Here is a 25,940-nt window from a genome sequence, read left to right on the forward strand (position 1 = left end):
TGAAGCCTTTTATTTTTAGTATTAGTAATAAAAATACCTCCTCCCTAGCACATGTCTTTTCAGCCATAGGACCCTGAGAACTTAAAAACAACCTCCCAGACAAACTGGTTCCAGCCAATATTATCACTATATATTTGTAATTTACCCATAACAACCTGCAGCTGGAATTACAGAATATGAACAAAATGCAACTATTTATATTTATTAATGAATAAGCACAGAATCATATAATCACAGAATCGTTTCAGTTGGAGAAGACCTTTAAGATCACTGAGTCCAACTGTTAACCCAGCACTGCTAAGCCCACCACTAAACCATGTCCCTAAGCACCACATCTACATGTCTTTTAAGTACCTCCAGGCACCGTGACTCGACCACTTCCCTGGGCAGCCTGTTCCAATGCTTAACCACTCTTTCAGTGAAGAAATTTTTCCTAATATCCAAACTAAACCTCCCCTGGCACAACTTGGGGCCATCTCCTCTTGTCCTGTCGCTTGTTACTTGGGAGAAGAGATGGACAACCACCTTGCTACAACCTCCTTTCAGGTAGCTGTAAAGAGCGATAAGGTCTCCCCTCAGCCTCCTCTTCCCCAGGCTAAACAACCCCAGTTCCCTCATCTGCCTCTCATAAGACTTCTGCTCCAGACCCTTCACCAGCTTTGATGCTCTTCTGTGGACACGCTTCAGCACCTCCATGTCTTTCTTGTGGCGAGGGGCCCAAAACTGAACACAACATTCAAAGTACAGCCTCACCAGTGCCGAGTACAAGGGGACAATCACTGCCCTGCTCCTGCTGGCCACGCTATTGCTGATACAAGCCAGGTTGGCCCAGCAGATAGGTTTGTATTAATTTTGCCTTTATCATGTAATTAATTTTTTAATAAAGGAAATTGCCCACAGCAAGGGAATTAGCAGCAGCAACAAAGAATAATGTGTAAACACTTTGAAGTGCTTACACCTAGTCGATCTCCTCCCACACTGACATTTTAGTCCCAGACTGGAAGAGGAAGGACCCTGATCCACCCTGCTCTGCAGTTTTCAGTTATTGACCTGAATGTATTGGACAGACGTAAATAAAATATGTATTCCTTTCTTCTTCTGCAGGAATGTCATCAATAGCTGATTTAGCTCCTGAATAAACTCTAGTTGCAGCTGGTTCATGTTCCCATCAGTTCAAACACCTAAGGCAGACAGCACATACTGCTTTAATATTATTTCATTTAATTATTTTAATAGGCTACAGGTTCTAAAAGTGTTCATATTCCAATATTAATGTCTTTTAAAAAAGAAGTATCTACTTAGATTTCTCAATCTCTTTTTATTTTGTAATATGTATCTATAACTACGTATATAAATTTTTTTTATTTCTTGACCTCGGCCTTCTGTGACCTTTTCACCGACATTATCTGGAAAACCTTTCTCCCATTTTAATTAACACAGGGTACTTCTACAGCCTGAGTTATTGATCTACGCAGTTTTACCCTGAAGAGAACTCTCAGATCTAGAAGCCCTGCAGGTGGACCACCAGAGTGCTTTTTTTCCCACACAATTGTATATAAACCCTGAAAACAAAAAAAATAAGATGTATCAGCCCATTATTTACTACTGTGTTCACTAAAAGTGGATTAAATTCAAGTCAAACACAGTTGGGCATGACTGCCCTTTGCTGGGTGCACCTTGTACCATAATAAAGCACAGAGCTGGCAAATAAGTAAGACGGAAGTTTCAGATGTGGATTTCCCACCTACGTATGTACCCAAAGAAGCAGCTCTCTTTTCAATCAGTTTTTAGATGCCACCTTCACTGGTATCTTTGAGAGCTACTGAAGTTGAAAGTCAAACCAACAGGCCAAGTATAGCTTCAGATGTCACCTGCCTGATGTGGATGCTCACTTAGGAAAGCTGTGCCTGGTTAGTCTGGGGCTAAACTGCCCCAAGGTTTCCCCAGCTAAGGCCCTAGGGAGGACATTGAAAAGGGGCTGGATGGGAATTAGTGGCTGCAAAGCCCCACGCCAAGTCAATCTTGAAAGCTTCCCAAGATTTGTTGCTCTGCACACGGGACCCTAAGGATGTGTCTGAGGGGAGCAGGAGCCAGCTACAGTCTGATGCTCATGCCAACATAAGATGGAAGTGGGCTCCTTGCATACCTGTGGTTTGGGTGGGACAAGTGGTCCTCATTTCCCCACAACCATGGCTTTGGTCACACCCAGCATCCTCAGGTCATTTTTAAGAACTCGAGCAGGTTTAAAGCAGAGTCACCCTGCAAGGAGGCAATTTCTGACCGAGATTTGACATCCAGCAAGATGCCTAGTGCAATCAGGTATCAGATGGGCTTATAGATGTTAGGTGTTACTGGGGAAGGGAAACTGATCCCTGTAAGTAACAGTATTGATTTGAACACTGGAGTTGATGGGAATTAGGACCACTGGGCGTTCAGGCAGGATCCTGCCTGTGGAGCTGCAGAAAACCTCAGCTGCCAAAAGCTGACCTTGGTGATGCTCACATGCCAAGGACTGCCCAGCACCTGCCAGTGACAGATACTACAGTGTATGAACAGCTTTCTTTTGCATCTGCAAACAGATACGAGGCAGGCATGGGCTATTCCCAGCAGGAGCACTTCCTGCTGAGGTTGGTGATGAAGGACAACCCACATGCTGCTCAGTCCTGCCCGTAACTCCATCACCACCACCCAACCACCAAGCAACCAGGAAGGAGAAGACCACTGCTCAGCAATGAGGCTGGTACCCTCCGTGGTGACCTGCGCCAGAAACACTTGGAGCTGGTGCAAGCCAAAAACCTAAATGCCCCAATTAAGGTCACAGACGCGTTACCGAATGAGCTGCCCAGGCATCTCCCAGGGATGTGGCCTCCTCTTTTATGAAGTGCAAAGTGGAAAGCATTTAGCAGGTAGACCATATATTTTTTCCACTTCAGCTGTACTTCTCTTGAAAACAAAGGGGTTTCTTATGTGCTCTCTACCTTCAGCTGGGGTTCACATTTTGCTATAACACGGCTCCTTTATAAAATTACGGGTCAGGAGCAGCATGGTTTTTGGGCAAGCCCCCTACTAGTTTGTAGCTGTAATAGATATTGCAATTACACGAATGCTTCAGCTGAAATATAGTGTTCCTCAGTGGATTACTTCATTCAGGTCCGTGGAACACATGTAGGCAGAAAATCCTTATTTTATCGCTAAGTAAGTATGTGACTGCTGTATCAGATGCTTACCTATCAAAATATATGTTTAAGAGATTATCTGTGAGGGAGTAATGCCATGAGGTGACAAGACCAAGCACTGTGAGCGGCAGCCTGGGACTAGAGTGTGGCAGGTCTGGGCTGTTTGCATCTAAAGAGCAGAACTTGGACAGCCCAGTAAAAATGTCCGCATGGTTCCCTGCGGAGTGAATTTAAAAGCAGACATCACTAAATCACTTAGTTTTCTTCCTTAAAAGCGATTCTTAAGCTCAAGGGAACTTGGTCTTGGGAGACAGTGGTGGGATGTGGTCAGGAGCCCTGTGCTGAGTGTCTGGCCCTGGACAGACTCTGCAGAAAGAAGTGTTTTGCCCAGGACACAAGGGCTGTTGTAATCATATTTTTTCTGGGTACCAACTGCATACTTTTTCTTTGCAGATACAGGGGAAAATGGCTCCAGCCACCATTTAGTGGTTCTCAAAATCCTGAAGTCCTTAATGCTGCAAAGACCAGGCAGCAAAAAACGACAGCTGACCTGCAAGCATAAAATGCAAAGCTTGGCTTTGCAGCTGATCCCTCAGCTGTTACTTAAAAGCCGTGTTGTTTTGCAAGGCCCAAAACCTCATACTTTCTCCTTATCGGATTAGAAACCGGGGGAAAAGCACATTACTTCAGTTCCTAAGTAAAACTGGACATCACTACCAGTGAGTTCCCAACCTGGCGCTGCTATTAACACATAAGAGCTCTCACACTGACTGCACCACCACCTTCTCCTCACATGAGAGTTGTCTTCCGCTCCCCATTTGAGCAGTATATAAAATAGCAGTCATCCTGGCACGCCAAGAGGGCGGGAAGGCACGGCTCTGCAGGACAGTTATGCATGGAACATCTTATGCGAGCACCCCACATCGCGAGCCACAGACCGATCGCCCACCATGAAGCATTTTAAAAGCGACACAGAATTAATCTCTGTGACGGGGGATGCTATCTCCTAACAGATAGCATCCAAAGAGCGGCTCTGATGAAATGCATTAGTTGCCCCAAGTACAGCAAAAACAAATGGTGGGATAAATCTTGTAAGCAGCCAGAGACCTTTTTTTTTGTTTCCCAGGCTCCCGAGTTTCCACTACTTTATAAAGCAGCAGGGATGGAGCAGCCTTCCATGTTGCGGGAGAGGAAGGCATAAAGCCCAGCACTTTGGAGACTGTGTGTGAATATCTCCCCTCCAGCAGATCCCTGTGAAGGCAGTCACTAACCCTGTGTAAAGTCAGTGGGCAAGGGTCTGCACCCGTCTGAGCCCAGGGGGCTGGGGACACTGCACAGCCACCAGCCACCCGCCTCAGGGCGTCACCTCCCCAGGTCTCTTAAGACCTGCTGGCTGCTGGAGTGTGGGCAGAGGGACCCAGGGAAGGTTACCTGCTCTGGTTTCATAGGCTAAAAATGAGCTGCTGCACATCATGGGTGGGATGCGGGGCTAGATGGCACTTGCTCAAATTTATTCTGTATCGCTGATGGCAAGTTGGAGGTGAAAAGTCTGCAAAGCCCCATCGGTACAAGTAACTGGAATTTCTTCAAACCCCAGGTATTTGGGAGGGCAAGCCTCGAGCGGTGGCTGAGGCAGCACCTCTTCTGAGCCATTCCCTCCACTGGCAGGGATGCGAGGAGTGGGACTGAGGGGAGGCAGCACCTTGTGCTCCAGGGGCAAGCGAAGCAATGAAACCACGCTGGACCCAGCAGCTCCTTCGAGTATCCGGGCGGTCTGAGCAGCTGCTGGAGCAGTTGCTCTCGTGCTGCCGGGATGGGGACCCTGCTGTCACCCGGGAAGAGCCAGTGAGGGGTCCTGGGTTGTTCCAGGGCTCCCACTGCCCTCTCTGGACCAAACTGTGCAATCCCCCCATGGCTCCACCCCCTACCCGGTGCACGTCCCATGGGACCAATACACACCACCACACACAGAGCGTTTCATTACAAACCTCAGAGTGACAAGGAGTGTTAAGCAGATATAAAGGACATCAGTCATTCACCCATCTGGTGGAAAGTCTAGCTGCTGGCAGAAAATAGAGAGGATTGTTATGGCAAGATCTACCATATGGCACCATTATGTGGAGCTTTGCAAGTGCTTTCTCTGAGCGTGCAAGCAAGATTTCAGCCTTTGAAGAAACGCTGTATTGTTAGCCTGGATATACAGGAGCCTCTTGAAAGAAGCCGTGGCAGATGGCACAGCTTTGTTCTCTTGGTTCGCAGGCAGCTCGTGCAGCCCCAGATATTCCCCCTTGCTGGGGCTGAGCAGCCCCACAGCAGAGCGATCCTCCTGATGTGTCCTACAGGAGGACCAATGGCTCCAGAAACTCCTTAAATCTGCTGGATGTTGCCTGGCAGGTCCCACACCACTGTATGAGCCCCAGGAAGCAAACACCGCCGACCCGAGATGGTGGGGTACACCGGTGTCGATGCAAGGAGAGCTGCACAAAATTGCAAAGCCTTTTCCCAGCTAAGGGAGCTGCAAATTAGTAACCTTCCTGAAATACCCAGCTTTTGTCTATGCCTCCCTGCCAGCACCTGCTCCTCCCTGGGTGGCTGAGCCTGGCCGGAGCCCCGGCAGGACAGCGGACAAAGAAAAGCCTTTCAGATGCGGCCGGTGCCCGCTTGAGCGACATCCCAACAATACCCTGACGAAAACCCATTCAGCCCAGGCGGGGGAAAAGGAAGGGAAAAGGAAAAGGTTCCACTGGGAGGAAGCTGTCATAAGTCACTGACCACAGCAACAACATTTGCAACTGTCCTAAGCCAGAGGAAAGCCCCTGCCTGCTGTGTACTGCTGCCTGGGACAGGGCACACTGTCCCTGCAGCTCATGATGGACATGGGGCATTTCTTACAGGCTAATTGCTCCTGTTGTGCCCAGGGAAAGAAAACATCTGGTTTCCCTGTTCCTCCTGAGAAGCACTTGCACAGCCACAGAATAAAACCTTCACTATTTAACTATTCTAGTTAACTAGTCTAGTTAAAATCCAAAGTGTCCATCTAACATAAAGCAGGCCATAAAACAGACACTGGGAGAGCAAATTGAGCCTTTAGCTGACCTTGGAGTCACAGCTGCTCCACATCCCTCTGCAGCTCAGGCCCTTGTCCTCTGCCACTGGCACGGGACAATCACCGATTTCTCACGCTATGGATGTTTCCTGACTCAGATGAACAGGTACACTTAAAACACCCGAAGCCCAGAGAATATTTTGCAGGATGGCTCCGAAAAGAAATAGTTTCTGCCCTTTAGTGTACACAGCAGGCTGGGATCTGCAGAGCAGGGACCCTGCTGGATTGTTGGTTTCTGTGGGAGGATCGTCCATCCAAGTGACCAAATCCACTGCTGCAACATCCCCAAAGATACTGTCCATCCCAGGCCTGAAATCTTCCACCCCTGCTACTCTAAGTCCTCAATGGGAACAAATGGGGCAGAAAGGTCACTATTAAGCTGCAAGAGAAGAGCTGGCCAAGGACCAACCTGAGCTGGCAAAGTGTCCAGATCCCCTCCAGCCCCTTTGATTTCCCTCAACCCAGCTGACTGAGCTGACTGAGACAACTGAGGACTTTGGAGGGAGTCCTGGTCCCACAGAGTGGGCACAAGCCGTCTTGCCCTGGATGGTCGAGCGTGACAGGCCGGGTGGCATCAGGCTCCTGCAGGCGTAAAAATCAGCCCAGCGCCTCTGAGTGCTTTCTCTGTCTCTCTTCCAAATGTTACATAGTGGGTTTATACAGAAACAGTGGGACATTTTCCAAACCATTTAACTAATGCTGAAATTTAATACCCCAACACCAACAGGTTACTGAGAGAAAGAAGGAGCTGTTGTAATGGGGGGGGCAGGGGATGATTTGCAACTTCATTCCCCGCAAATGGGAATCTGCCCTCTTGTGCCCATGGGGCAGAGCTTGGCTTCCCCCTCCCTCCCACCTGGCACTGGCTCAGGTCGAGATCTGCCTGATGGGTTTTTTGGGGAGCCAGAAGGTTGCAGCTGCTTGCATGGGAGCATGGAGGGCACCCGCTGTCCTCTCCTCCCTATATGACTTCAGTCCCTGGGGAGCCAGCACAGCTCCTGCTGCCGGTGTGCCCTGGAGCAGCAGCCATCTCTGAGCCTTATTCTCACCCTTGGCTGAGAGACAAAACCCAAAATCTCAGCAGCATGGAGCAAGGGATGGAGAGCAGAAGGGCCACACCAGGGCGTGCCCCGGGCCCAGCTGGTCCCTGCGAGCACCGCTGGGCTCCCATCTCACTGCACACACACAGCGGTTCCCTGCAGCACAGCCTCTGCATGAAGCATCTGGCTCAATTTTGCAGAGATGCTTTGAAAATCCTGGGCTGAGGAAAGCACTGTGGGCATGCAGGTTTGATGGGGCTCCAGTCCATGAGCCTCTGCAGATGCCGAGCCACAGCACAACAAGCCCTTACACTGCCTTTGGCTAGGGCACAGCGTGAGTTTTCCACGGGAAAGAATTTCCCTAGAAAACTCTGATTTGACCAAGTTATCAGTGGAGAAAAATGTGGACCAGAGGTGTGTGTTTGCTCCACCTGAACAAACCAAATCAGACTGGCAGCGTTTTGCTTCTTTGCAAGAAGAGGTCCTGCTGCAGGGACGTCTTATGCCCACCATGTCAGGTGCCCCAGTCTGCCTTTTCATCTCACCCATGGAGAAGGACATCTGGGCAAAACTGGCTTTTGTAATACAACCTGGAGCTCTCTATCAAGTGGCGTAGCCCATCAGAACCATGCTGCCTGGCATCTAGTGGGACATGCTATACCATGAGGTGTGACCAACCAGTATCACAACTCCCAGCTCCCTCTATGCATCAAAGCACCATAAGGACACCCCATTTCACTACTGCATCAACTCAACGTGGAGCACTCTGGGTCTGTCCAACAATCCACACCAAAATGTTTCTTCGCTTAGGGGAAATTAAAGCTTTTTTGGGCTGTCAAGGTTTTTTTGATCCATGTTTTTCACAGTTTTGGTACAGAGGAATAAAGAAACAATATCCTGACTCTCCAAATCTCAATTTAGCCCACACCCAACGATTACTCCGCAGCAGACTGCCCAGCAAGTAAAGTCACTTTGCACCTGTGGGGGACAACCTGCTTCACCAGCTTGGACACCCCTGCATCACCCTGGAGGTGCACAAAGCGAGATGGCCCTCAAGCTGTGCTCTAAGAATCAAGATTTTCTAATGAGAAAGAGAAACCACCCCAAACTGGCAGGACTTCAGGGACAAGCAGAGCTCAAGGTTCAGTGCAGAACCGCTCCCAACAGCAGTCCCTGATGCTACCTTCACACCAAAGCTTGCCTGAAAACTCAAAAACAAGCCTTGAGAGACTAGAAAAAATGGGAGGAAAAAAAAGAAGAAAAAAATAAAAAGCATCCTACTTACCACCAGCTCAGTGAACATGACATCCAGCTCCTCCACCGGTGGCATGGGCAGTGCAGGCTCCATGGTCTGCAGGGCAAAGCTGCTGTCATTGCGCAGCCGGTACGTGATCTCAGGGTGGTCACTGCTGCGAAAGCAGCAGAAGATGAAGGAGATCCCCCGACCGCTCCTCTTCCTTGGGGCCATGGCCAAAATCCTCTGCGTCCCTCCCTCCTGGGCACTAGATCCTGAGGGGAAGAGAAGAGAGGAGGCTCTAGCAGCTGCCCTGCAGTGCTGCTCTCCCGTCCCACGAAGGGGAGGAGGAATCAAAGCCACCCACGCGCTCAGCACTGAGGGGAAGAGCGGAGACGGTTTACATGCCAAATATTTCTGTTCAGATTTGACATTTATGGCCCTGGCAACCTTGACTACCACGTGAGTTAAAAAGATGCATTTGCTTGCCTCGTGCCGAAGGAGGCAGCAGCAGGGGGGCGCATCACCGTTCCTGTGGGGAGAAGGGTCCTGGAGCCCCACCACTGCTGCAAATCCCAGCAAATCCCTGCCAGCCTCCCTGTGCTGTGGCAGCCAGGCCAACCCCCATCTCAGTCCAGCCAGGGGTATGGCAAATCTGGGAGGCTGCTGCCAGGAACAGCTGGATGTGCTCGGGGCCACCAGGTACGTGGTCCCTAGCACGGGTGACTCAGTGCTTGAAGACCTCATGTGGCTCAGGATGCCCTGAGTCACAGAAGGCAGCAGAGCTGAGAAAATATCCTAATATTATCCCCCAAGCTCTTAAACGTGTCCCTAAACATCCACCACCAAACACCAGTTGGGCGGCTCTTTTTCATGGAAAGTTTTACTTGGCTTTAATTAGATAAACCCTACTTGAAATTCCAGTAAATATTTACAAGACGTGATTTCAGCTGATAAAAATCACACGGTGCTGGTAGCTCAGACTTTCCTACGCAGTGCTTATGTTGGGCACCACTTGCGCTGGCAGACGCTTGGGTTTTGCTGATTTCTGAAATTCAGGTTGGGAGTAAAGCTCAGGGCAGATGATGTGTCTTGCCTGACTGATAATGGCAAGGACCAGGCAAATACTGCCCAAAAATTGGGACTGTCAAGCCAACGATACAAGAGGAGGGCCACCTACGAGGAAGCAGGATGGCAGCGAAGCACCCTAACGAGAAAAATCAACCAGCAAAGTAGAGAAATTTTTAATAAGCCTGAACATTTGTCTTATAAAGCCACACACCCACACATTTATCTCTGTGAAAAAAGACGCTGAGATGTTAAGAGACAGGACAAACAGCCAAGGTTAATGCAGAAGGCTGAAATATGGATGACTCAGATTTATTAACAAAGCTATGAAGAGACTTGGGAAAAAAGGTCAGCATTTGGAGAGGAGAATCTGATCTCTCTGGAGCCAGCCATTCCTGTCCAGCTATGGATTTATATGTCCGAATAAACAGCTGCTGCGCCCTGTGGAGAGCCAGCGCTGGAGGCAGGTTGGGGCAGACCTGGGGTTGGACCCTGCACCACCGCTTGCACGGCAAACACGCTGCCCTCTCGAAATAGGGACATTGCAGAAAATTCAGGCTCTACCCACATTACTTTAATGGAGGATCTGACCCTTGAAATTGTCTTCAATTGCATATTTTTAGCACATGGTGTAATCATCTGCTGAACCACAAACAATGGGAAACAGTCGTTGGGTCTTCATGGGGGATAATCCCAGGCTGTGCAACTGCTCTGTGCCTCCCCTCCCCAAAAAGCCCTAAATCTCATTTCACATTTAGCATCTTCTATGTAGAAAAATGCAGCCACTGGAGGAATTTCAGCTGCCATGAAACCTCTCTCATCACAGCTCCCCGGCAGCCAGCACCGCAGCAAATCCATTAGCAGCCTGCTGGCATCCCTTTGGTGTTAGGCGGGTTTTGGAACCTGCTGGGGACTTTCTTTCCTAAACGAGGGAGGGAAACAAGAAACCAAAGGCAGATAGACCTCTGTTTCCTCCAGCATGGGGGAAAACATTGCAGGTTTGGGTTTTAAAGATCCATGAGGAGCAGAGCGCAGAAGGAAATGCTGGTGGCTACCCAGCGCTTCGTGCCTGGTGTGGACCTTGGTCCTGACCCACATATCCTCAGCTGAACAAAGTTCGGTCACTTGGTCATTCCCAGTTCACAGGTAGGGCTGTGCATGCCCAGAGCAGGGCCTGATCCTGATCCTGCAGCCAGTCTGGAGCAAATGGACCTGTTCTCCTCTCCACAGGGCATTTTCCATCCCCTTTTCAACACCACATCAGCCTTGTCCTTGAAACCTGCTGCTACATACAAGCTCTGACTTGGGCTTGCAAAAATGTACAGTAAGCTTTTACCAGAAAGACACATGCTCTTCAGAGATACACACTCCTGATGATGTTTTACGAGGAGTTTGAATGACAGTCCAAAAGGCAAGATTTTATTCTGGGTTTTAAAGCAGGCAGTCATGTAGCAACCAAGACAAAGTATTTTTGAGCTGCTTCCAGCTTTGGAGCTACTGAGGTTCCTCATTTTCATGTATAAACAATTAAAAAAACCAAACCACCCTATAATGTAGGCTGAGTGGGCTGTAGGTTATAGCAACCAAGGCTAAAAAAGGTTAGAGAGAGAATATGCTAGCTACCAGGCAAATAGCATTAAACCTTCCGAAGGATTATGAATATTCATTGACATGATGGATCAAAATCAAAACACAGCTTCCTGGCAGGTCGTGGGGAGCTGCAGACAGCACAGATTGCACTGTCAGAACAAAGTCCAGCTATGCAACCTTCTCCTTCCCTGCAAACCCTACAGAAATCAGTTATTCTTGGGGAAAAACTGACAGCCCCTGGCAACCTGGAGGCTTGCGTTAAGGAGAGCAGAAGGGACTAGTTCCACGCAGCATCGCATGTTAAGTGTCCTGCCCCCACCTCCCATTTATACCTTTGAGTGCTAATTAGTTCAATAAATTTAAGTCAGATTGTGATCTAATAGTGCCTTCTGGCCTCTACTACTGAGCGGGTCAGAATAAATTAAGTCTAATTGCCCCTATACATACAGAGCCAGGGAAGACAGGATGGGAAGGGTCATTGAGGGAACTTCTAGCCAAACCCCAAATCCCATGGAAGGACTGATGGGGCTGAATCATTCCCAAATAACGCTGCTTTCACAGAAACAAGGGTGGAAATGTGTGTGTAATGGGCTCAGCCTGAAAGACCAGGGAAAGGAGGAGGAGGAGGAGGAGCTTAGCCCACATGTGTCACCAGGACTGACCAGGGTCCCCACACAGGACAGAGGCCATAGGCTGCAGCTCAGTGATGCACAGAAAGATGAGTCTTGTTTTTCCCAGCCCTAAAATAAAGCGCCAAGCCTACATTGCCCTGAGCAGTGCTTAAATGAAATCAGTCATTAGGAGAAAATTGGACCCTGGTGTCGCTTCCGCCTTTCCTTTAAGGAAACAAGAGCAGCAATTAACGCTTGCATATTCAACAGCCTCCTCAGCAAGCTAAATTAGCCCGCGTGGAGCAACACACTGCCAAAGCCTGCCTGTGACCGATGCCCCAACAAGCTGGTTTAAAGCCAGCACTGGTATTGCAGTGTTGCGGTCTGCAGCCTAAAAATACCCAGCAAGGATACAAACGCATGCAAAAGAGCGTGCACACTCCACTTCACACCCGCCTCCAAACCTGCCCAGAAGCTAGGAGCTAAATCTTCAAATGTGAATATTAGCGTGTTGTTTTTCTGGCTCCTCTCCCATCCCCTCCCAAATGAAGGATGCAAGGTCCTGAGCGAGCTCTTTCTCAACAGTGAGCTTTATTTCAGCGCGTTGCACAAGGGAAGAGTATTTTTGTGCAAGTGCAGTAACACTCACTGGCCGTCTCTGCTGAGCCCTGAAAGATTCCAGCATCTTGGATCACACCAAGCTTTGCCACTCCCCACCCCACAGAGTTTTGGCGCAGCCTGGGATGCTCCTGATGGATGGAAATTTTCTGCCTCTCTTCACTCACTGCAAAATGACCTCCTTGGCTGGCGGTGGCTGGGAGGTGCTTGGCCTTGGTGATTGCCTTTTCCCCCTCCATCCACTCGTGAAACAGCAGCCACAAAAGGGGATGAGGACAGGACCCTTCCCATGATAACACAGGAAAACCAGCTGCCAGGAGGAGCCTGACTCATTGCTAAATCACAAGAGCCATAATTATCAGCGTAAGCAAATCTCAAAGACTTGGGTTTCATGGATTTATAAATACATCTGCCAAATCCCGAATTACCCCAGATCCTCATTCCCCTTCCCAGAAATCATGTTACACTCCCTGAAACCAACAAAGAGCATCTGGCATCTCCAAGCACTGCTAGGGCTTCCCAGTACCTGAAGGCCAGCGGCATGTCACCCCTGTGATGGGCAGGAGCTGGCTGCAGTCACAGGCTCTTGGCTCGCTCCCAGAAAGCCCCATCTGCCAGCATCTCAAAAACCCAATGCCTGCCTAAAATGTGTCGCCTACCCTTCGTATTCTTTCCTTTTATTGTGGCATTCGTCACAACCTAAAGCATGTATCTGGGCCTGCTCTCTCACAAGAAACCATTTTGCTCTGCTCAAGGCAAGGACAGATGAGCTTTGGGGGGCTCAATGGTAAAATTCAGGTTGCAACAAGAAAAATTAAACCAGGTTATTCACAGAGCTAGTAAACACTGATATGTTCACCAGTCAGGTAAAAGAAAGTTTCACAAATTTGTAACACACAAGAAAAAGCCTTCCTTTTTCCATCTAAACAAAATTTACACCTACTACAAGCAGCAAAAGTGCTGGGAGAGACTTTTATTGTACATGTCTGCATGGGGTTCCCATCTGGAGGTGTTGATAATGCTACTTGGGGAAAAGAGCAACAACTTCCATTGCATTGTAAGAATATCATGGTCCAGCTTGCAAGTTGCCTCTCCAGCGCCTGAGCGAGCTCCCCGCGAAGGGAAGCATACACGCTGTTGACTCTGCAATCCAGTTTTCAGAGGGAAGAGCGTGGCAGGTTGAGACGGGGTCTGTCTTAGTGCTCACCAGCTGAAATCAATGCTTGGAGCAGCGCTGCTCGGTTTGGCAAGCCAGCAAAAGACCAGAGCAGGGGATGGCTGCTGGCATATTGCAGGACCATGTCTGTCCCAGGGCATGGAGATAAGCTTGGGTCCACAGCGAAGATGCTGCAGCATCCATCAGCTGCCCCGGGAATCCACACACAGCCTTTCTACCCCTGCAGTCACAGAGAGCAGCAGCACAGCTCTGCACAGACAAATCTGACAAAGGAAGATGCTGCTTGCACTGAAACTTTGTTTAGTTTTTGAGGATTAAAAACCAAACCTTGCTGGAAGTTTCCCAGGCAGCAAGTGGTGCAGTAACACTGAAGGAGGTCACGAATTCTCCATGAAAAGGGTGAATTTAACCGGTCATGAGCTGAGTACTGGTGCCAGATCCTCTAAACTGCTACAGACTGCTTCTTATGGGAGCTCCAGCAGATCAGCTCAGGCAAATGCCATTTATTTCAGGAACAAGGACAACAAGCATGGAATAACAGACAAGACCCAGTTTGGGAACCTATCTATATATATATATATTTCTTAATACTCACTAGGGTGTTAAATGACCCAATTCTACAAGCGCACACATGACTTTTTTCCAGCAGCCGGGTGGATTTGTGCTCTTCCTTTAGCAAACCAAAAAGTGGGGTGGGTTGGCAGTGGGAGAAACAATGAGTTTAACTCGTGTATTCCTCCCTTAAACACCCTGAATGATTTGCATCCCAAACCCAGGCACAGCACTTGTTGGAGGTGGGTTGAGCCCAAGAGACTTCCAGGAAGGTGGAGGGAGGCGAAGGCAGCAGGAGGCTCTCCAAGGAAGGATGCTGGAGCATTCCCCTGCCCTCCCCATGCCCCAGTCCAGCTTCAAAGGGCAGCATAGAAAAACCCAGCAGAAAGGAAAGGCAATGCAAGGGGCTGTCCCTCCCAGTGCTCCCCTCACCCCGCTCTTGTTTTGGGGGTGGCAGCTGCTGGCACTGCATTGTGGTGGGGCTCCAAGGGGCAGACACAGACACAGCCCTTTCAGAGCTGAGGTCACGCGCAAGGAGGGATTAGCACTGATCTGGGGCTCTCCTGAAAGCCTGCAGCCTTGTAAAGAAGGCCCTCAGAAAAGTTGTCCTTTGCCATTTGAACCTGGTCTCTCAGGGACCTTTTGCAAGTGTCTGGGCTAGGTGATGCCAAGCCTCGGCCAGGCAGCCCTCCAGGCTGAAAACAGTCAAGAGAGGGATACAAGACCGCCTGCGCAGCTCAGGGGGCTGCTACAGCACTGCAAAGCATCCCAGGGCAAACATCCTCCTCCATCCTGGCTCCACCCTCAACACACAGCACAAGCACAAGCCAACATCCACCCCCACTTCATTTCCATGGCTGGTTTTGGCCCCAACAGGGGGAAAACACTCACACAAAGCACAAAACATCTCCAGGAGGCTGACAATACCAGGCTGTGAAGCCCACCCCAGTGCATCACAAGTTACATATAATTAGCCAGGAAAGAGCAGCTCCGGTGATCAGAAACCTCCCAACACGATGGGCACCTGGACCACCTCCCAGCCCGGCTGCTGGAAGGAGACCTTCCCTCTCAATACTTCCCTCTCTATCTGAAAGGACGTGGATTTAAGTCACTTCATTTCCAAGATCACTCCCAGCTCCGACTACTCCCTTTGACGATGCAAAGCTTTTGTCAATAAAAGCTCAACAGCCTGGCAAGTGGGGAGAAAGGAGCTGTATTTCCCACTGGAGGAAGAAATTTGTTTGCCAATTAGCCTTTTCCTGGAGAACAATAGTTCAATAAAGACCTTCCTTTACTTTAATTCCCCCTTTTTGCCTCCCCCCAGCCTCAAGCCCTGCTCCTCCAATGAATATTTAGGCTATGACTTTGATTTATCTTATGCAAAGCCTCACTGCTGAGCTTTCCATTTCACTGCTCCCCATTTCAGCAGTAATCCCCCGGGTGAGACAGGCTCTCCAAGTATAAAACGGAGGGCGAAGGCAGGCAGACTTTTCCTCTCTTAAAGCCTGTTAATTAATTTGGTTTTGCAAACTGGAGTTTCCAAGTTGCTCGCCAGCAGATGCTTCCAGTCCATCAGCACAGTGACATCTTCCACAGGGCCACACCATGGCAAGGCAACAAGGAGCTACCAGCTGAGTCCCACAGGCTAGTTTTGGGTTGTGTTCGGAGATTTTTAGGATTATCCATGCTTAAGGTGGGGCTACTGGTGTTCATGCAGCTTGTGGTGTGTAGCAAGCCAGTTTTATTTTCTCTTTCAAAATGCAAACTGAGCGGAGGCTGCTGTAAATAAGAGTCCTTCCTAACAGGGACCCTGATGGGTAGATATCACTAAGCTTCAAGATATCATTAAACCTGTAGTCCAGAAAGTGCCCAAAGCAAACAAAACACATTTGTCAGATCTCTCAGCTGGCCTACCCATCTGCAATGCTAATTTTCCTTTAAAGATTTTTAAATCCTGATGTTAATCCAGAGTGATTTTTCCCCCTAAAGCATGAACCTGGGTTGAGAATTCCTTGATAAATATGTGCGATGACAGAAATGGCCCCCCAGCCGCTTTCCTTCCAGTATGACACTAATACCTCCCCATGCTTCAGCAGATGAATGCTGAAAAACAATATATGTGAGCTTGCATCAGGCACAACGGGATCCCAACAGCTCCAGCACAACGCCTGCTCCCACCCAGCCTGGGAAAAAGCAGCAATTTTTTCACATTACACTAAAAGACTGTTTGCATTTAAACATAATAAAGAAAAGCAGGCGAGCACAGCAGGCGAGACTAATTGGAAGGCTTGATTGTATTTTTTAAATGTAGATGCAACTTGATGTAGCTTATGGCAAAAGCCCCACTTTGACCAGGATGGAGCTGCACCACCCCATGAAAAAGGACAGTGGGACTCTGGTTTCCCAGTAGACCTGCTCAAACCCACCACCTGCAATTCGGAGAACCTGGCTTAACAGAGGCACAGAGTTTTAACTGCCTAACTATCCTGCCTCCCACTGATGGCAAGGAAAAAGGAAGAGCTTGCTCCAAAGTCAGCCAACCCATCGCTGCATGGGGTGGACTGAAGAAAGGTCCCTCTTTGCCGGCGGGAGCATCTAGAGGGGAACATCCGTCCAGTGGAGATCCAAAGGGGGTGCATTTAAAAATCAGTAGAGGCTATTTTAAAATAATTAATTTTCTGGATGAATGCTTAATCCAGAAAAGTATCAGCATCAGCAGCATCAATACAAACCAAATGTAAACACACTGAGTACACGCACAGGATTTTTATTTCCTGTGTGCCCACTGCTATCTCTGCAGAGATGCTGCATGGTTCAACACCACCACTTGCCTTCCTGCATCTTTGAACCAGTCGTCAATACTCCTGGCCCTTTCCAAGCTCACAACTCCTTGCAGATGACTTCTTGCTTGAGGTTGGAGTCCACCACTCTGGCTAGCAAAGTGAAAGCACTTCTCCCCATCAACACCAGTCCGGTTTACTCATGATCCAAAGCAATGGAGAACTTCACCTCTTTGAGGGTTCCAGAATCCTGGTGGTGGCAGAGTCTTGCAGAGGTCTTCACATCTGCCACCAGGGCAAGGCTTCATTGTACCACTGGTGATCAGCACATTCCTTCAAAGCTCACCTCCTTTCCTGGCTTCAGGGCATTATATTCAATGGATATCAGGTCTGCCCAGCTCTCCTGCAATAAAGTGTGTCCCCGACACCCCAGAACAGCCCCCCATTCCTTTAGCAGCTTTGAAGCTGAAACAGCTCTAGCTGCAGAGATCACGACTGAGGTTCTTGCCGAGAGGAGCCATTCAGGGCTGCAGCTTTCCATTAACGCAGCTCAGACAACACCGTTGATAACAAAGTAGGGTGCAGCAGGTCCAACCAAGCTTGAAACTCAGTGAGATGAGCCTTATTCCTTGATTTGTCCTTCCTCATTCCCACACTATGAGGGTCACAAGCCAGGCAAGCCATGTTCATTGGCCTCCTGAAGTGGCTAAGCAGAGCCCTTGCAACAAAGAAGCAAAGCCAAGCCAGCAGGGTTGGTGCTTTTCAGCCCAGGGCCTGCAACAACATCAGAGCATCCCTGCTTACAGACCCAAAGGTATAATTGCTGTACGCTTTGCCACAAGATGGAGGTCACCATGAGCAGGGGCTGGATAAGAGGCAATTTTCTGCTTAGCTCTTCGCACAAGCACACCCATCTCAAACCCTCCCTAAAATGGACAAGAACACGCAGAACCTCCAACATCCAGAACCTCCATCTCAAACCCCTCCCCCTACAATGAAGAGCCTGAAGGTTTGCTGCCTAGCCACTGCACTAAGCCTTGAAAAACATTTTCCTCCATATCTAACCTCAGTAGCCCATTGCTCCTGATTAACCTGCAGTTTGGATGCCCTAAACACACACTAATGAAATAACTCCAAGAGAAAGCAACCCTGAGATCATCCGCAACCTTGTGACTGTCCACAGGGGAAAGAAATTAAATGGCTGTTGGATAACAAATCTTTGCAGCATTTTCCAGCAAAAGACTTGTAACATTGCAGTGAAAGCTTGAAGAAGCTGCACATTGGATTTAGGAACCTGAAAACTCCAGATTCACTTTACTACCACAGCACATTGCCACAGAAAGAGAAATCATCCTGAAATAACTGCTTCTACAGAAAAAAAACCCATTAATGCAAGTTTTTAGAGCTGGCAAGAGCTACCCATCTGCATCAACTGCAACACAAGCTCTGAGAGCAGGAAGAGAAGAGAAAAAGCATCTTCCACGCAATGACAGGCATTTTTTGCCCAGTTAAGTGCCTTGTGGGGGAGCAACCCATGCATCAACAGGATCATTCGAAGCACAGTGGTGCTTTATAAATTCACTTTCAGTAGATTTACCAACATGTCATATAAAGAAGGAATGTGTGCTATGCAAATCCAGCCCCAGACTGCTCCTTGCCTAATCTAGCTTTAGATTCAAATGCTTATTACCATGGCGTCTAATCGGGTAATGCGTAATAGACAGGTTTGGTTTGGGCTCCCAGTACTTCAGCTCTGTTCTTACTAAGGCAAAAAATGGAGGGAAAAAAAAAAAGAGAAAAAACCCACACTGCAAAGAATTCAAGCTCTGGTGGAAGCAGAGAATAAAAAACAGGCATGGAAAAAAGTATTGACACCTACCAGTAAAAGCCAGGCAGATATGCAACATTTGGCAGCTCACCAAGAACACAATGAATGTTGAGCCCTGTTTGCACCACATCATATCCTGGTAGGGAAGTAGGTGGCTGGTCTTTCAGGGTCTCTCCCTTTTCCCACCCCAACTCTGTGAGACATAAGGTGGTGCAAGGATATCACACACACACGTAGGGGACATATACCAGCAGCTAGCTCCCAGCAACACTGAGCACAGCTGGTCACACGGTAACCTCCAGACTACCTTATGGATCCTCCGGGCACCCACACCAGGACCTCCAGAGCCTGGGTAACATATGCCAACCAGAAGCTGTTTGCTGATTTGGGGAGGAAGGGTTCCCTTACTGCATCAGGGTCTGCAACAGGACACAAGGACCATGGGAACATCTTTCCTAGAGGCCACCACTTCCCTGTTTGCTGGCACCAGCCACACAGCAGGTCTCACGCCACTGTCAAGGTCATCTCTGCCCTTACCTGCACCAGGCAAGGTGATTCATTTCACTTCTAAGTTTGTCAAATACCATTGGTCTGTCCAAGCCACACATCACACATCCTGGTACCTCCAGGATACAACCCAGATGTCAATGTCTTACCTCTACCATGCAGCTACAACTCAGCCACTGTGCACCAGAAATAACCCAGGGACAGGCACACACCAGACCCACCACTCAGGCTTCTCATATTCGCCTCTTCACCTGCTGCTCATCTGCAACACTAAGCTTTTCTGCGATGGGAGATGGTGAGGTTTTCAACACCATCATCCAGCTCCCACCTTCAGAATGCTGAATCCCAGCAGCTTGCCCTTCCCTTCCTCCGCAACACTTAATGGCATGCAGAACTGCAACCAGCTTCAGTTAAGGGTCAAGACATGTAAATGTTGCTACCAGCCTCTGAAGACCCTACAAGACTGCATTGACTTTGCTACACTACAGAAACTACAGTCGGTGGGGTAAGCAGCACTAGGAATACCAACACTAGCAAAGAGGCAATTTCCCTCTGTGAACCTAAGCAATATAAGCCACTTTTATATTAAGGCTGCAGGATGAACTTACATTTAACAGACATCAGAGAATTCACATAGCAAACATTCCCTCTGCAACACCTACATGTCTGTGCATAGTCCTGCAGTGTGGGCTCTCTGGTGGCTCGTAAGATGGTAAATCCAGCTAAAGCACTCTTTACAGCTTGGATGTTCATAACACTCGTGTATTCCCTAGTGTCTAGTACAGACTGAGTTTTCACTGTATCCTTTCCCTTAAACAACCTCCACAATACCCTTCTAATATGATACCTGTTTTGACAAAGCTTGCAACAGCTCCACATATTTGAGATGAAAATCAACCTGGAAGAGAGGACAAATCCAGCCAATGGACTTGATGAATTGTCAGTGACGGGGGAGGAGAAGCAGATGGACAGACCAACTCTAAAGCTTCCTTTCTTTAGAAACTAAGCTAAAATCATAGGTTAACTTTCAATTATGCACATTATTACTGAGGAAAGTGAGGCAGCTGATACTCTGCCTCTCAGGCAGATGTCCTCTATGTTTCATCATTTACTGAATGAATATTCAAATGCTTTCAAAGGAGAAGGAAAACAAACCCAAAAATACCCAGAGGTTTCAGCTCACAGTGTTTTCATAAGCCTGTTCAAAGACCAAGCCAGATTTACCAGTGCCTGTGTTGCTGCCCGGCTACGTGGCGGCTGGCCAGGCTCTCCCTCAGGCTCTGCACCTCCCCAGCTCACGGCAGTGCCTGGAGCTGGTCTGGGAGACTTTTTCCCTCGCTCCTGTAGCCAAAACAACAGCAGGGGTGGTTAAACGAGGTGGAAAGACCCCATTTCCCATGCAGCCCAGCCCATGGGCAGAGAGATGAAGCCCTTTGCGAGACTCCCCACCCAAGGACATGGATGAAGAGGCTTGTGGGGAAGTCCTTCCCAGCACCAAAGAAGCCATGCAAATAGTATCTACCTGGCCCTGGGGACTAAATATCACAGCAAAGTCATACTCATTTGTGAGCCAAAAAAGAAAAAGTTCACATTCCTGTATTTACAGCCACTACCGCTTCCGGAGCTCTGTCTACAACAGTCTCTAGGAGAGGGTCATTCCCAGTGATGACAGTGAAGATGTTCCAGTGAAAAGGTCCTTCTCACCCCACCATGGCACAGCAACTCATGGACAGTTCACACACATGTATTTCCAAGAGAAAAAGCATTTCAAAGCCTCAGAAGCTGCATTTCTGCTGCTGTGGATAACACATATGTGAAGAGCATGGTTCTCTTGTGATAACACAGGATGGCAACCCACTTGGGATGTAAAAATAATTTAATGAATAAGTATATTTAGATTTATAAACCCACAGCAGCTTTATTTATAGAGATGCCAATCACTTCTACAGATAGAAAATTGGCTGGCAGAATGCCTTAGACTATACCCAGAAACCCATCTGTAACAAATCTAAGCCGTGATATCTCTGCATACGTTTGGCCAAACAGTAACGCTAATGCCAGCCATCTTGACTTTAAACATACAGATGGGCTGGGGGGGGGGGCTAACCAAGCCTGCCACATGGCCAAAGAAAGATTAATTTTGCTATCACCTACTATAAACTGGCTGGGGAAAGGACCAGATGAAGGAAAACCAGTCACTGTCTGGGCTGTGTGGATGCTAATACCAATACAATGCTGGCTGGAGAGCAAGCCAGCATCCGGCTGGCTACAGGTGAACCTCTTCCAAAACCTTTAATCACTGAAATGTGGAGCTATAAGCAAGGAAAAAAGACCCAGTGGAGCTCTGCAGCACCTTTAGAAGGTGAGGGGATTAAGCTAGGGCTCTTGCGTAGAGTTTTTTTGATCCATTGCTCAAGATGCAAAGCTGGGACAGAGGAAGATGCAGGAGAAATTAATTGAAAGTCCTCTCTTAGCTGTCCATGTCAAAGCAGGTGAGGATTTCTAGTGAGAATGCTCCTCTCCCACCACTGCCCAGGATCTCGCAGCTTTATCTAAACCTGCAGATGTTAAGGAAAGATGTTGCTGTTGATTTCCATGGGGCTGGTGTGACAGCATCCCAAACTACCCCATGTTGTTGGGGTGGATTTGGGAGCTTTCTGTTGCTCCCCCTCCAGCTCAAGCACGGACCAGCTGGAGAACTGAAAAGTCACATCTAATCACTGTTGAAAAAAACCTGTTCTTCATCCCAGTGGGGCTTCTGAGGTCTGGTTGTCTCAGAAATGGGGCAAAACAAGGATGGCTCCATGTCAAATACAGACTACAAGTAAATGCATCTCATCCACAAATTTTGCCGTATTTTGGAAATGCCAAGGCAGAAAAGGTTACTCTGGAATATTACTTTGAATAGCTCTGGGAACAAACCCAGCATTAATTTTCAATAGTTATTCAGCAAATGATTTGAATAAACTGAGGGAGGCTTGCACACACATACTAACAGCATTATTTGGTAGACTTTTGCCTCTGCTCCTTAGATAATTTATGAGAAAACAACTCCCAGCAAACACGATCGCCTTCCAGTTCGATGCATGGATTCAACTGACCCTGCCTTGGGAACAAGGTAACCTCTTAAGATCCCTTCCAGCCCAATTTTAATACCATTTTATATTGCAAACTATTTACACGCTGGCATTTGCTCTGATTCATCCCTGGAAATAAGTATGTCTAAAAGAGTAATTGATGGAAAGAAAAAACAGAAACCCAACAGCAGTTCCCTCTCTCAAGGACAAAGCAAAGGAAAACAACCAGACGCAGAGCTATGACATCCTAGATCCAAATGTTTTCCAAAACATTTCCAAATGTTTTCCAAAGCTTCCAGCTGAAGCCTTCACAGCTAGGCTGTGACTCCACCAAAGCCTCGGGCTACGGTTGCAGCCCGTGGCACTATTTGAGCGTGGCTTCATGGTGCATTGCAGCATGTGCCGAGGAGATGGTTGGCGATGACTTTTCCAACAACACACCTGCCAAAACACACACAAGACCACTGTGCAAAAAACACACCATTTTGAAGAAAAATTGCCTCTGCTTTCTCAACAGAGCATCTTCCAACGTAATGGAGCTCAATTGCTATGTGGGCTTTCAGGAAGAGAAAGTCAGTGAATACATGTGGCCAGATGTCCTCACCTTCACGGCAGGCTTCTGAGTTTATTTCAAGCACCTTGGGAAGTCACTCCTCTGCCTCTAATCCTTTGGAATGATGTAAAATAATAAAATTTTTAAAAAGGTAAAGTAGTAAAAAAAATATTTTAAAACCCACTTATGGAAAGCAAAGAGAAAAACATACATTTTCTACACTTAAGCAAGAAATGCTGAAGTTCTATCCAAACACCAAACGCGGACATTTATGGTTATTACACAGCCAAAACTGAAATGGTTGTGGGAGATGCTGGTCTGAGCCGCTGACTCCAACCACAGCTGCCAAAGGGTGAGCAACGAGGTCTCAGCAGTGCTCAGCTGCAAGAATTGACCACTCTGGGGACCAGGGGTATGGCACATGGCAGGTCCCCATCCTCACCCTCCTGCTGACACAACAGCTTCCACCCATGCTAATGGCCTCATCAGAAACAGCAGTGCCTGTAAAGCAGAGTCTCAGAGGTTCTTTAAAGTCCAAAGGTGATCTCCACCTCTTTTAACTTACTTCTGGACACCATCAAATCCCAGAGCAGGCTCCTTTCCGAAAGAGCCTTCCTATCAACGGTACGTGGGCTTTTGATTAGACCTTTTGTAGATTTGAAAAAAAAAAAAAAAAAAAAAGCCTTGCTCAAGGATGATAAAGTCTAGACACTACAATATACTTTCCAGCTGATCCAGCACACCTAAAAAGCCCTGCCTTGATCTAAGACTGCCATGATCAAAGCCATTATCCTGTTTGGAGCCCTTCTGAAACTTCAGCTTCCAAATGTGCAAGTTATTTTTAAAATCTAAAACAGGCTAACCCTCTTCTTTGGAGTTTTATGAGGAAAACGGGGTGTGCTCCTCCCAAACCTTCCCCCGCCACGTCTGGAAGTGGCTGGTGGGCACGTGGCCAAGGGCAAGAGTAAGAAAGCAGCCCCATGCCTGGGGGCACCTCAGTGGCACTTGGTGGCCATGGTCTGCTTGTGTGTGGGGACACAGCCCGTCCCCCAGGGTGGCTATGGTGTGTGGGAATATTCCCCATTCTTGATTGAGATGAAGTTTTTTGGTGAGCAAACATCCCCTGCATTCCCATCCTCAGGATTTGTGTCTGCCTTTGGCATCCTCCATCACAGGAGTGTGTTATTCTGGGGCCCAAGGAGAGGACACAATTTGAAACACTTTCATTTTCTACATTAATTAAATAAAACTAAGCGCTACAAATCTCCTTTACCAGGTAACAGGGCGCCCAACCACAAAAAGAACATCCAGTTCTGCACCAAGGGACAACTGGGGAAATAAGGTTTTCCAGAAAAAAAAAAAAAGTAATTCTCTCTAGTCTTTTGGAGGAGTGTTCCAGGTGGCTGAAAGGAAAGAAGAAACACACAGCCCTCCAAAAGCACAGAAAAGCCAAAGGGGCATCAGCTCTGCCTTACGTGGGATGCTCAAGGAGAGATGATGGAAGACCAGCCAGTGCCATGTGGTGAGCACCAAACTTCCTGGCATGCAGTGACCTCCACAGGAGAGGGGACCTGTGGTCAGTCCTGATCACCAAGGCTCACAGCAGCCGGACTGGGAGGAGTCAAGGGACAAGTGGTCTGGAGTGATGAGGAACTTGGGGAGAACTGGAAAGGATTTTTGAAAGCATGTGGCCACCAAGCTGCACTTCCTGTGTCCCACGGTGGACTTTAACAGGGGGGCATTCTTCAAAGAGAGATGGGGACAGGAGGTGACTCCTGCTACAGAAAGGAGAGATAGCAACATGGAGCATTCACATGCTCCAAAACTATTTAAAAGCCAAATGTAGCTCCCTTCATTTAACTAAGCAGCTCCTAAAGCACCAGGCAAACAAGCCACGTTGTCTCCTCCTCCCAGCATCCACCCCCATGATGCTGCCCACCTCCCTCCCCCTCTGTGCCTTCACCCTCAACTCCCAGAAGCTCTGCTCCTCCTCCCCCCCTCTCCCTCTGCCCAAGCCAAGCATATCTGCAAGAATGACTGAAGCAGGCAGGCACACACCAGTAAGATGGGGATTAGAGACTTGACACCCCCTCTGGCATCCCTTGCTGCAGCTGGAGAGGCCATGTCAGGCAGGAGCAATGGCTGTGCTGCACATCACACATCCCCAGCGCTTTGGAAGGTGTCGTCTGAACCTCTACCAGCTTTCCAGCTGGGTAAACATCAAAGGAAAAATCAGGTCGACAGCCTTCCTTAAGAATATTTACATCAAATCAGACTTTTCCCACCCCCACGGGCACCAGAACGGAAAAAGTGAGGGCCACTGGCAACCCGTTGCTAGCTGTGACAGCCACCATGTCAGTCCCAGAGGGGACAGAGGATTTGCTGGTGTCTCTCCAAAATCTGCTCAGGAGCTGTGTGAGGTGGACAGGACATGGGAAACATGTCCAGCTTCAGCTCTGCCACGGCACAGAGACCAACACATGCCCCAGCAGAGTGGTTCATCTTCACTCTCCCCAACAAATGCAGAGAGGAGATGGACTTCAACCTTAGCCTCCGTGCAAGCGTGTTTCGCTGAGTCCACTGAAGCCACCAAAGCCTCACAGATCCTGATGGTCCCACCTTGCCCTCACCCTAGCCCCTTCAAAATTGTCCAGCCTCACACTGCCATCAGCATGGCAGGTGCCTTCTGCAGGGAAAATATCATGCAATTTGTCTAGGTGCTGAGCATGAACTAGGCATGGGTTCAGCACCACATCTGTCTAATTATGAGGCTTTCTAGCCATCCCGTCCTCTTCTGCAGTGTTTTTCTGTGTCTTTCTCACCTCCCATGTTAAAGAGATGGGAAATGTGTGCGTCACCAAATCCCCTTCCCAAATCAAATGTGCAAATGCAGGCTGAAAACCACCCAATTTCCAATCCTGTCATACTTATAGCAGTAACTTATTTCCAGGCAGATCTGTGATTTTTATAAGGGATGCCACCGGGTTAAGGAGTCAAAGGTATAACTGGACAAGTGAAAGCAA

General features: G+C 48.4%; 1 protein-coding gene across 5 annotated transcripts in view; it reads right to left on the reverse strand.

Annotated features, from left to right (window-relative positions):
• The window catches only part of DAAM1 (dishevelled associated activator of morphogenesis 1), a 96,696-nt gene that overhangs the window by 52,068 nt on the left and 18,688 nt on the right, over positions 1-25,940 (reverse strand). For all 5 annotated transcript variants that reach the window (XM_064461016.1, XM_064461015.1, XM_064461018.1 and 2 more), the window contains exon 3: positions 8,608-8,831. In XM_064461016.1, the coding sequence (XP_064317086.1) occupies positions 8,608-8,790 (183 nt within the window). In that variant the 5' untranslated portion in view covers positions 8,791-8,831. The remainder of the gene's footprint in view (positions 1-8,607; positions 8,832-25,940) is intronic.

Source organism: Phalacrocorax carbo, chromosome 9 (genome assembly GCF_963921805.1).
Source record: "Phalacrocorax carbo chromosome 9, bPhaCar2.1, whole genome shotgun sequence".
In the NCBI taxonomy this organism is placed as follows: domain Eukaryota; kingdom Metazoa; phylum Chordata; class Aves; order Suliformes; family Phalacrocoracidae; genus Phalacrocorax; species Phalacrocorax carbo.